The sequence below is a fragment of the Lissotriton vulgaris genome, chromosome 2_1 (genome assembly GCF_964263255.1).
Source record: "Lissotriton vulgaris chromosome 2_1, aLisVul1.2, whole genome shotgun sequence".
NCBI lineage: Eukaryota > Metazoa > Chordata > Amphibia > Caudata > Salamandridae > Lissotriton > Lissotriton vulgaris.
Window position 1 is genome coordinate 435,991,497 of NC_141687.1, and position 13,463 is coordinate 436,004,959.

Sequence of the window (13,463 nt, forward strand, 5' to 3'; positions counted from 1 at the left end):
AGGGTAGGTACATTAAGGTAGGCTACGCATCATATAATATGTTTTTATTCATCTTATTAGCACTATGGTAGAAATGTATCTACTTTTTAAGATATTGGTACTAGCAATTACATGTGTTGTCTCCGGTCTTTTAATTGTTGCAGCTAATATGTTTCACACTAGACTGACGCTTGACCAATAAATACTTATTGAAATGTTGAAATCGTCATTCTATGTGTACTCTGATAATAGCAAGCAAGAGTGTGTGAGCGAAATATACTGTATTGTTTCCATGATACCTGAGGAATCAGGGTTGTCATGTTCAGTGGTTGCCAGAAACTACACACATCGCTGTAGAATACAGGGGGATAGTAGTGGCCCGTAGAGCTAGCTGGTCTAACGGCTGAATCATCCTGTGGGGATATCCAGAGTCTGCCTGCACACCAAACCCTCAGTTTAGATCATCCAAAACGCTCAAGTCCTGGGGGTCCTTGAACTACATGACAATATTTCAGCCTTGATGAACTTTTAGCTTTGAGATACATTACCCTCCCTCAGTTACTTTCAAGCAAAGTAAAAAAAGATTCAAAGTTAAAAGCTAATATTCTCACAGAGCTCACAGTGACTTTAATTGCTGACTCCTACTTCCATCAAGTAAAAGATGATATGACCACTTAACACCTGTTCCTCACTCACAATAATGCAGCATGCATAGCGACCTTCGCCCAATATTCTCCCAATGCAGTCAGAAAATTGATATCCGTGGGCTGGAAGATGTGATCCCCTTCATTACCCACACCTCCTATACTACCATAAACATCAATGTCCATGTAAAGATTATGATTATGAAAATAAACTGGCTTGTATTTGAGGCAGAATACAGATTCCTAAATACACAGAACCCTAGGTACCCATGTATCGATTTACTGCCAACAATTCATACAAATGCACCTTTCTCCCCAGGACACCCAATCATAGCAGGAATTGATACAAAGACTGAGCATTGGTCCCTATTGCAGATACTTTTCCTGAACCACTTGTATGGAATTTACTTAATTTAATTTGGATTTAACAGACATTCTGAGCAGGTTTGAAGATTGAGTATGGGAATAAGACTCGATGTGGCTAGAGACCCTTGATGTATAGTCACTTTATATTTGTATCAAGAAAGATTTTGGGTTGCTAGCAGTGAACCATTTTGTGTTATCCAGGAGGAATAATTACAATGAACACAATACTGTGTTACTTGAGATGGTGGACTTGATTCTGTCTAATAATTATTTTTATGTATAAACGGAATTTGTTACAACAGCTAAAATTTACCTCAAAGGATCCAGGATTGTCCCCTTTCATGCCAACCTATTCATGGGGTGGTAGGAGGAGGCATGCCTGGTCCACCGGTTTGGCAACAATATGTGTATTATTGGGGAAGATCAATTGACTGGATCATAATTTTGTGGACAATATCTGAGGATCACATGAAATCATATCACAATTCAGCAGTGGCTCCACTATTATGGCGGAGGAGTGTCCGCCCTCTGCTAAGAGTCAGCAGAGGCAAATGTGGAAAAAAAAATATAATAAAACAATTTTATCATAATTGTATTTTTCTTACGGAGCCAGAGCCAGGCGAGTCCAAGGGGCCGTCTGAAATGTGTAAAAAGGCCATCCAATTTAGACAAATAGTCTATATGAGACGAAACTGTAGTGAAGAGGATAGGTTTGAACACAACTTGGGCCAAACTGTGAAGAGATTCTAAGCCAGAGGATATGACGATAACATTCTAGTTATTGCTGAAAATTGGGTCAAGAATATAAGGTGGACTGATACATTCAAACTGAAGTTTAGTAAAAAATGAAAGGAAAGACTGGCATTCATTACCACTTCCAATACTAATATCCAGGAAAGCTATAAAATATTGAATAAGCATTGGGACAACTTGTGACATGTGCGTGGTATTTCAACTATTTCGGATGGACTTTTGGTAACATACTATTGAGGTCATACAATTTGAGAAGTTTTAAGTCCCAATTATATTGTAGCACGGGCAACACTAACAATTAGTTAGCTCAGCTGCCAGGATTCTACATATGGAAGGTTCGAGAAGATGGAGATATACTTTGTTATAGCAATTTGAACCTGAGAATACTCATCAACATTATATTTGGTATTGTGCATGGTAGAAATCTGTTATTTTGACGAATCCAGAATGTCCACTTAGGAGGCCATTCATAAAAGTGTGAGATTCACTCTGCAGTGAGGAAGCGATTTTGGATCACTGACGTTTTTCAATTTAGTGATATTGAAAAATATACGAGTTGACTATGAGAAATGGCATGATAAGAAGGTACTTCAAGATGGTGTTTTATGTTCAATGTGCTAAAGACATTAGAGTTGCTTTGGTCTAGAGAGGAGTATGGCTGTGACGTGTATGTACTGTAATGGAATTAGAATGATGCTTTGTGGGGTTGCATTGGAAAGGGAAACTTTTGGAACAATTTCTCTGCCCCAAACTGAGGATTCATGGTGCCCATGATTGTGTTTCCGTGTTTGTTTGAAGTGGGTACTTTACAATATGGTGCTCATTTTTGTGCTTACTTAGAGTACCAGTTTCAGGGCATCTGACATGTATTGAGTGAGTCAGCACAAATACAACAAATTGAGTCATGCTATTTTAACAAATTGGTCATATATGTTGGGTTTAAGAATGACAAATATGGGGAGGCTCTGTGTCATAGGTTAATCTTTGTGCTTTAGTAAGCCCACTTTTTGTTGTTCTAATTTTAGAAAAGGTTGTGGTCTATGGAAGCATGATAATGAGTTCAAAATAGCACATGATCAGACTGCACTGAGAAATACTTTGCTTTTGACCATGTACTTGTCCTTAGCTTTGCTATGGCCCTATTGGGAAATCATTGTCTTGGACTTTAACATGTAAAATTGCAGATCCACAGCACTCAGATCCACCACAATGCTGTTTGCAGTGTTGTGATTGGCTATCAGGAGACTGGGGGCCAGGCGCATCCTGCTTCCTGCCCTGGAAGCAGAGAAGAGGACAGAGTGGAGGCGGTGGTGACGGCAGACAGGCAAGAGCGTATTTTTTTTAATGAATAAGGCAGAGTGGATATTGATTGGGGTTAGCAAAAGGTACTCTGTTGATTATGTATAATTTTGAAGGCTATAAACTTCTGAACATCTCGGTATTCACTTAGAGTGTTCTTATGGACTTTGTAGCCTCAATACAAATGGGAATGTTTCACATAGTTCTTTAGTTAGAAGTACATAAATTAGTAATTAGGCAGGCGGTGCTTGTTTTAGTCTCTCCTACTTTGTTGGTGAAAAGTAGCAGGTAAAATAGTGGCAGTGTAATGGATTATATGTGTCATTACCTTGCGAGATACTAGTATTGAGATTGAAATTTACATGAAAAAAGTGTCTGAATAGACATTCAGACACTTTCAGACTGGGGGTAATTGAAATGACTAGGATAGTTGGGATTTCTGTTATTTTGTTATTAGCATTTCAAAAGACATGCAGTGTCCAACATGTAATTAACATACAGACCGTTGTACAACGACATCCATCATCCAGTTACAACTTTCATTATTATCCGAAAAAGTCAGTTTGCAGCACTAACAGTAACTACAGCTCGTTTATCTGATGAGTTCTCACGTATTCCACCAAATAGTTCCAATAGTCTCTAGGCTTTGAGCCCGTGGGTAGCTCCTCCTCATATGTTTGCAAAGTGTCTTTGCAATACGTCAGATCTTTGATCCACAATTTAACCTTCGGAGCCTGTCTGCTGCCCCAGCATAGTGATACTCTACGCTTGGCTAGTAAAAATGCGATTACACAAAATCTGCGCTTGGTGGCCCATACCCCTGTGATTAGGCCCAATAAACATGTACGCACAGAACAATCAACAGTTATGGACAACATAATACCCAATAATCTTGTCACTTCTTTCCAGTATTCTGCCACCTCTACATAGGGCCACGCAAGATGTAAGGAATCCGCAACGTCAGTGTGGCATCTTTGACATCTAGCAGTCGTACGCAGTCTGTATCTGTAAAGCCTTTCGGGAGTGTACTAGGTTTGATGTAAATATTTATAGTGCAACATACGTAAGTTACCATTGGGTGTAAATAAACCCGTGAGCGAACATGCAGTAGTCCACTCCTCCTCTGTTAGTGACTCATATAGACTATTATTCAACCTCCCTATTGCCTTGTGTGTGTTGTCCACTATATCTCCCTGTAATGTGATATATAGTCTAGACCCCATATGTTTAGCAGTAAGGGTTGCGAGCAGTAGCTGCAGCGTGGCCATTTGTGGTGGCTCTGCTGGGTACGACGGTTACATTTTCGTTATCCCAGCTTGTTAGCGATAATATGTAAATTGAAACAATAGAGTCTGGGTACTTATATATGACAGGTTGGAAAGTGGTTTAAAAAAACCAACACAGAATACATCCCCATAGTAACAATGCCTATTTGATGCAGTAGCTCCATTCCCACTTTTTCCTGTGTGATCGAGATATCCGGGTGGTAGTGTAGTGGCAGTGCCTGTGCATAGAGCAGTAATTTATTGGCCTTTCGACCCATTGTTTTCCAAGCGCCATTCTTCGTATCTATGGTATTAATGTCTCGACCATGCAGTGGAGGCCTACTATGCGTTATTATATCATCCAGTGGGATGGACATAGCATCTCCCTCTTCAATTGCGACATTTTTGAGATACGCATATAGAAGTGCGCATATTGTGCTTGTGCACATAAATAATAAAGCAAGAAATCTGGAACCCTAAATCCTCCCTGTGAGTAGGACAAAGTGAGGTCACGCAGTTTAATCCTGGCCTGTTTGCCTGCCCATATTAAACGAAGCACCATAGTGTTTATTCTACGAAAAACTTCTGTTGGGGGTTTAATCGGGATGTTATTAAAAAGGTACAACAATTTGGGAAGGATAACCATCTTTACAATGGCAAGTCGGTCCGCTAGTGATAATGGTAGATGAATCCATTGTTCTATTTTCTCTTCCAGTATGCTGATAGCTCTGCCATAGTTTGTGCGTATCACCACTTCTGGGTCTCTGTGACACCAAACACCCAAGTATCTTATGGGCTCTGTTTGCCATTCTAGTGGATAGTCTGTGTGGTGTGGGTGCGTGGTGTCTGTCAGTGGTATAATTAGTGATTTGGCCCAATTTATTTTAAGGCCAGATTGTTGTCCGCATTCAATGCATTCTAGTAGTAGAAGATTCAGGTTGTCCTCCGGGTTGTTTACGTATAGCATCATGTCATCTGCATAAAGTGATATATGTAAAGGTCGCTATGGAAATTGGAGCGCTGAGTAGTGATCCCTTTGTCTGATCTGACATGCTAACGGTTCCAGTGCTATCGCGAATAGCAACGGGGACAATGGGCAACCTTGTCTTGTTCCCCTGGAGATGGATTTGGCATTAGATATGTATTTATTAATTCTAATGTGTGCAGTTAGAGCAGTGTATAGTAGCTGTATCCACTGTAAGAACATAGGAGGGAAACCCATACGCCTTAGCACTGTGTGTAGATATGACCATTCTATAGAATTAAATGCTTTATCAGCATCTAACAGAATCGCAACAGCTTTAGTACTGGGGATGAGATAATGCGATAGTGCAAATTAGAGTGTTCTGGTGTTGTGTGTGGTTGATATTTATGGGATGAACCCTGATTGATCTGGTAAAATTAAATTTGTCATTAGTGGGTGCAGTCTAACAGTAAGGAGTTTGGCCAGTATCTTTGTATCCACATTGATGATCGATAATGGTCTATATAGCTCGCACATTTCAGGGTCTTTGTTTGGTTTTAAGAGAGCTATTATCATGGCTCCCCTTAGTGTTGGTGGTAATACATTCTTATCATGAGCATCCCCATAGAGTTCATCCAAATGGGGAGCCAACTCCCAGGTGAACCCATCTGGGCCTGGTGCTTTGCCGTTTGGGAGTAATTTAATTACTTCAGTCACTTCCTCCACCATGATCGGTAATGATAGATACTCCCTTTGTGTGTCTGACAACCACGCTATCTCTACATCTGCCAGATATTCCATTATTACGTCTGATGAAACTGTTTGCTGTGAAGTGTACAGGTCCCCATAAGTCGCCTCAAATTCCCTTAAAATTCCCTGTGTGTCATGGTGTAGCACACCATTCATATACCTGATCGCACAGATATTCTGTGGTGCATGCCCTGAACATATTTTAGTAGCCAACGTTCTTCCTGGTCTGCCACCTTCACCGTATGATCTTGCTATTTGCCTCTTTGTTACATATCTTACTTCGTCTTCTGCAAATGATTGATATTCTGTCAAAGTGACCCTAATATAGCCTAGTGTCTTTGTGCTTTGTGTACGCTCATACTAGTTTTCCAGTGCGCGTAGATGTTCCTCACGCATTGAAAGCTGTCTCCTTATATCCCGGACAATCCCAGCGGTTGTGCTTATACAAACACCATGAATAGTGGCCTTAAAGGCTTCCCACAGTAGGCCAGGGTCCTCCATAGTAGGTTTATTAAGGTCAAAGTATTCTTTGAAGGCATTACTAATGGTGTCAGTGTATACTGAATCCAGTAGTGCTTTTGCGTTAAATCTCCAACTATAGGGTGGTGGCACATAGCACGGTAGGATCATGGAGAGTAAGACTGGGTTGTGATCTGAGAATGTCCTAGGCAAATGTTTTATAGAGCGCGTCCATAACAGTATGTCATCTGAACCCAACCAGTAGTCGATCCGCGACCAACTGTTATGCGCTGCTGATACATTTGTGGCCTCTAACTGTCCAGGGTGTCGTGATCTCCAAACATCAGTAAGTCGCATGTCTACCATGATGTCTTTTAGTTGCCCAGCGCTCGTTTGTGAGGTTCCACTGATGTGCCCGATCCATCCATTTCATCATGTAATGCAATAGTAAAATCACCCCCCCAAATCAGTGGGGCTTCTGGTAGGTCAAGCAGTTTGTGCCATAAAGCATGGTAAAAATCAGGGTCATCTATATTCGGACTGTAGGTGTTAACTATGGTCAGTCTTTGGAATGTTCATGGTTTTAAAGAAATGTCTCAAGATCAAGAGACAATAGCCTTTCTGAGTAAATTCGAAATAATACTTCTCCAGGAAACATGGAACGAAATTCCGAGACAAATCATGGGATATGAGGAACACCACGTAATGGCGGAGAAAATCGCAAACTATGGGCACCCAAGGGGAGGATTATCTACTTTTATAACAAACGATCTAGATTGGAAAACAGAATCACTCGACCCAGGGGTGAATTGGATTCAAGTCACCAAACTAGAAAATAAAGCATGTAAAGGGTGGAAGTTATTGATCATAAATATATACATCCACCCAGAAAAGGCTACAAAAATCAAAAAACTATTAACGTTACTCAATCTGATAAAAACTACAAAAAAACCACCAATTCCATGTGATGTTCATCTCAGGCGACTTTAATAGCAATTTAACAAGAGCCATGGGTAACAAAAGCAATATCCCAAAAATATGGAACGAGTTGGAATCACTGGGATTAATGATCCTAAGTGGAAATATGAAGGGAGATCAACCCCCAAGAATCACCTTCTTGAGTGGAAAGAAAAATTCTATAATAGATTTCACATTAATCAGTAAAGATCTTACACAGATGGTCAATCATTTTGCAATAATTACCCGACCAGAAAGCGATCACTCCCCGCAAGAAACCATATTAAGCATAAACACTGAAGAAAAAATGAAGACAGCATCATTAGCTTTTATTCCGGAAAATATACAACTTGAGGAACTCAAATGGAGAGGCCCCATAATTAACAAGATAATGGATTTGGTGATCGAACATGTAAAAAACACGGAGGCCTTTGGAAATCAATCACTCAAAAGAAAATGGGAGAATTTACACATGCTTGTGTTAGGAAAATATCCGGTAAAAACAGTAGTAAAATATGGACAAGATTCTAACAAAGACCCATGGTATACTGCAAAGTTAAGAGACAAAAAAGGGAAATCGCTAAAAAACTAAGAATAAAGGCTGCAGACAACAGGTTGGGAAAAGAAGCAGAAAATAACAAAATACTGAAAATGAGAAAAGAATATAAAGAGGAATGTAGAAAAGCGAAAAGGCTGCATATGGAGAAAATTTGGGAAGATCTGCTATGGACGAGCAAACTACCTAGTAGTAGTGAATTCTGGAGCATAATAAATAAATTATCAAAAGGAACGGGCGGAGAGCAAAACATCGGAATTAGTGAAACCACATGGCTACATTATATTGAAAGCCTGTATAACACACACAGGTACCAACCCCCCAAATAAATAAATAAAGACATTATAAAAGGAATAGATCAGGGATACACAGTAACCGGACACGGAAACGACGATCAGTACGAAGATTCCTTCAGTGGTGAATCAAAAGACCTAACCTTGCTGACAACAGTAAAACAAACAACCACCATGATAAAAAGACTGAAAGCCGAAGGAGCCGCAGGCCCTAATGGGCTTTCAAATGCATTATTCAAATACGACTCCGACTTCTGGGCAAAGTACCTCACACCATTATTTAATCAACTGTTCACAGAAAATAAGATACCCCGGTCCTGGCAGGGTAATATCTTCCACCCAATATACAAAAACGGGTGCAGAATGGAACCTGGGAATTATAGGTTGATAGCCCTTATTGATGTTGAGGCAAAGCTTTTCGGATCTTGCATACTGATTCATCTTCGGGAATGGATAAATAAAAATAAAATAGTACCAAAATTCCAAACGGGTTTCAGGGAAGGCACGGGTTGCACTACAAATCTCTCAGCACTGGCGCTGCTAATCTAAGGAGCAGGAAAAAAGAAGGCAGGACTCCTGGCGTGTTATATTGATTTGAAATCCGCCTTCGACCGAGTTCCAAGAGACCGTCTGTGGAAGAAACTTGAAACATGGGGTCCCCCTCAGAAATTAATTGACATCATAATAGCTTTATACAGCGGAACGTGGGCAAAAGTAAAGCTTGGTGATGGGAGACGAATATCCGCCGAAATAAAAACAAGAAATGGCCTAAAACAGGGCTGTGTGCTCTCTCCAAGCCTATTCAATGTATACCTCGCAGATCTAGAAAGTCACCTGCGGAATGTGATTGGACACCGACCAAAACTGGCCAACGAACCCATCCAGTTCTTACAATATGCCCTTGATATCGTGGTTTTAAGTCAAACCCCAATAGGCCTCCAAAGAGTCATAACTAAATTAACGGAGTACTTTGATTTTGAAGGCCTGGAATTAAACATCAAAAAAACGAAAGTGGTGAGATTGGCGGGTCCAAGCAGACGATCATTTAAATGGTATACAAAGAACAGGCACATCGAGGAGATAACATCATATAAATACTTAGGGGTAACACTAAGCAAAAATATGTCCATACTGCATCAAAAAAGAGACATCACTGCTAAAGCTCAATCACTTACTTTCACCTACAGAATACTCCAAAAGAAACTTCAATGCCCGTCATACGATCTTCTTCTAAAAGTAATGGCAGCCCAAGTATTACCATCTCTGTCCTATGGGCTAGAAATGTGGCATGGAAAAGAATCCGATATCTTAAATAAACTCCAGACAAAAATATATAAATCAGTGTTTAATCTCTACAAAGGATCAGCCCCAGCGCAAATACGACTGGAATTTGGCCTGCAAAACCAAATATACCAAAGGAAAGCAATCTTTGCGAAATGGTGCTGGAAACTCAGATCAGCAGAAACAGGATCACTAAATAACCTATGTTGGCTGTAAATTAAGAAACAATACGAACAACATGAACCAAACTCCTGAGGTGATGACTTGCGAATAGCCTTAGAAACTCTTAATATCGAGGAAATCTGGAACAGCCAACTGGAACAAGCGTCATTTAATACAATTTGTAAATTGAATGCAAAGGCTCTATCCTTGGTAGAAGACAAAAAGATCTTGGCCAAACGTCGACATGCATGGACCGTATTAAGTTCATACAAAAGATTAGAGCCGCAACCTTACCTCATGGCACACTTCCGGCTATTTTTAAAAACGAAATTTATGGCATTTAGACTGGGCGACCATTGCTCCAAAGATTTGATACCATCATGGAAAAATATACAACAAAAAACAAGATGTAGACTATGCGGGTACCACACGGAAATTCTATGCCATCTAATGTGCACATGCAAGTCAATAAAAGATGAGAGAAGAACCTTGCTGAAATCAGTTCTAAATGCCCTTCAAATCCGCCCTTGCAGTCAGGCTGTTACTAGCTGGATGGGTGCGGGCTCGAACATTTTGATAGGCCGTGGTGTAAAATTTATGATGAAAGTAGAGACTATTCTTTCAAAGGTCGAACTAGTTTAAGACTGGGGAAAGAAAAACAATGTGTTATTTTTTAGAACTAAAAATATTTTAAGAAAATGAATTTTAATCCTTTTTTACTAGTTTGTAATTTGTATATGTGTACTTTATGGTTGTGATAAACCAAATAAAGTTAATTTTTGACTTGACTTGACTAGTCAGTCTTTGTCCCCTCAGTGTACCCATTATAACATAGCACCCTAGCTCATCAGAAATAGTAGTGTCTAGACTGAAGTGTAACCCTTTCTTAATCATTATAACAACTCCCCTGGAGAATGAGGAATAACATGGGGTGTGTATGGATTCAGTCCAGCGTCTCCAGATATAAATGTTAGAATTTGGTACAATATGCGTTTCTTGTAGGAGGACGATGTCCACCCGCAACCTGTCCAAATATGCAAATATTTGTCTAATCTTTTTCGGATTATTTAACCCTCTAACATTCCAGGATAACAGATTCAAGTGTTTTGGCTGTAGCTTCTCAGTGGAAATCTCTATTAGTTAATATCCAGTATGTTAATGGGTAGCGCTTACTGCGTGCATTTGTAGTGGTTTCTGAAACACAAATAATGGTGTGATATACCTCGTTATGGCTTTGATCTATACAGTGATGTCTCTCAAGAACATTGGTCTGCCTAACAGTCCCCAACAACCGCCTTCCCTTCCCCCACCCACTTTAGCATCCCAACCATGCCAAAGACATTCCCCCATTAGAAAAAACAACATAACCTAACTTTGCTTGGGAAACACCCGCCTAGGGGGTCCGCCGAGTGCACACAACTCCATCCAGCATAGTGGATGTGGTCAGGCATACAGCAGTGATGCAGACCTTAACATGTTCTGCAGAGTGTAGTCTTTCACAATGTCCGCAGGGGTTATATCCCTGAATGGGATTGCAGTCGAGGACACGATGCACAGCGTCCCTTCACACATTTAGTAATGTTTGCAGCAACATCTAGAATGTGGGGCGCAAAGTGTCAACAGAGTTCTAACTCTACCTTTATTGCTAAATCACACAAAGAGCAGTGTTATAAATAGCATAGTTTGTCCCCAATGCCCCAACTATAGTTACAGTTTGGGTTCTAATGTAGAAGTCTCAAATTCAATTTGATAGGATAGATGCCAATACTCATCGCATTTATCATGTTAAGAACAGAGAAACTTCAAAGGAAATAAGTCATATATAGATAGTTCCCCCAGGAGGGAATAGTGTCTGCACATGTTATCATGTGCACCATGACCAGACATTAGAAGTACGAGCACCTCATGCGCCCTGGGTGGGCTTCGGTCCTGCCAGCTGTACATCTGCCAATCGTTCGCCCATAGCAGTCAGCGGAAGATCTTCTCTCCATCTGTTTTTCCTCTTGCACCATAGCCTCTGTAATATAGTCTGGTACTACCATGTACACATTTATCTTCCCAGTCTAGAGTGTCGTAGATTCCTTGACATTCTTCTTCCCTAGAAGCGGCTACTCCGAGTCTTGGTTTTGCTCTGCCCTCCTTTGCTCCTTCTGCTTATTGTTAAGTTTCTTTAGATAATCCTGCACTGCTTTGGGTGTCCAAAGTATTGTAGATCAGCCATCATGTGTTACCCGCAGTCTGGCAGGGTAAAGCATAGATTACTCAATTCCTAGTTCACGCAGCTTCTGTTTTGTCGTGTTGAATTCTTTGCGCGCAAGTTGGACTGTCATTGTAAAGTCTGGGTAGAATTCCAGCGCGTTTCCTTGGTAGTTGATCTTTTATTTCTCTCGAGCCAGTCTCAAAATTACATCCTGGTCCCTGTAAATCAGGTCACGAGCTATAATGGGTCTGAGAGTGGCACCAGACTTTGGCCGTGGGGCTAGGGACCTATGAGCACGTTCTATTAGGAAGACCTCTGATAGGTGTTCTGCACCAAACAAGCTGTGATTCTTATGTTATTGCGGCGGGATCTCGCTTCCAAATCTTCTGCTTCATTTTTTACATTGTCCAACAGTTTTTCCATCTCTTTGCATTTTTGGGTTGTGTCATGTGATTCGTCTTCTACCGCAGAAATTCGGGTTCCAGCCTCCACAAGACGCTCTCCGTGCTTGTCTAACTTGGCCGCCATATTATCAACAAGCACGGTGATGGTATCCAGTTTCCCATTAATATCCTGTAGGCTTTGTTGGATGGCTTGCAACACTCCCTCCATTCCTGTATTTGGGACACTGTCAGCTTCAAGTTCAGTATCTGAGTGTGCCGTTGCACCCCTAGTGCTTTTTTTTTGCTTCAAATGGCAGCTTAGACTGGTCAATCAATCAATCAATAAAACAATCAGCCATTTATGAAACGCACTACATACCCATGAGGGTCTCAAGGTGCTGAGGGGGGCGCTACTGATCGAACAGCCAGGTCTTTAGTGTCCTCCTGAAGGTCAGCAGGTCTTGGGTCTGTCGTAGGCTCAGTGGGAGGGTGTTCCATGTCTTGGCGGCGAGGTGGGAGAAGGATCTCCCGCCGGTGGTTGTTCTTCAGATGCGCGGGTCGGTGGCGAGTGAGAGGTCGGCAGAGCGTAGCTGGCGGTTGGGGGTGTAGAAGGAGAGCTGTCTGTTGAGGTAGGCTGGGCCGGTCTTGTGGAGTGCCTTGTGTGTGTGGATGAGGAGCTTGAAGGATATCCTCTTGTTGACGGGGAGCCAGTGCAGGTTTCTCAGGTGGGGGGTCATGTGGCCGTATCGTGGTACATCGAGGATCAGTCGTGCCGAGGTGTTTTGGATGCGTTGAAGTCGATTGATGAGCTTGGTCGGGGCTCCCGCTAAGAGGGCGTTTCCGTAGTGGAGACGAGTACCTGGGTGACTGTCTTTCATGTATCTGTTAGGATCCATCTGTAGATCTTGCGGAGCATGCAGAGGGTGTTGAAGCAGGAGGAGGAGACGGCGTTGACTTGCTTGGTCATTGAGAGCGTTGAGTCAAGGATGATTCCCAGGTTGCGTGCATGGTCGGTGAGACTCGGGCTGCCCCCAGTGCTATTGGCCACCAGGAGTCGTCCCAGGCTGACGGGTTGGAGCCGAGGATGAGGACATCCGTCTTGTCCGAGTTCAGCTTCAGAGGGCTGATCTTCATCCAGTCGGTGACGGCCTT

General features: G+C 41.6%; 1 protein-coding gene across 1 annotated transcript in view; it reads right to left on the minus strand.

Annotated features, from left to right (window-relative positions):
• LOC147730561 (gamma-crystallin 1-like) overlaps window positions 1–12,540 on the minus strand; it is a 142,850-nt gene extending 130,310 nt beyond the window's left edge. The window contains exon 1 of the mRNA XM_086954083.1: window positions 12,331–12,540. Within this exon, the coding sequence (XP_086810209.1) occupies window positions 12,331–12,540 (210 nt within the window). The remainder of the gene's footprint in view (window positions 1–12,330) is intronic.
• Window positions 12,541–13,463: the final 923 nt, after the last annotated feature.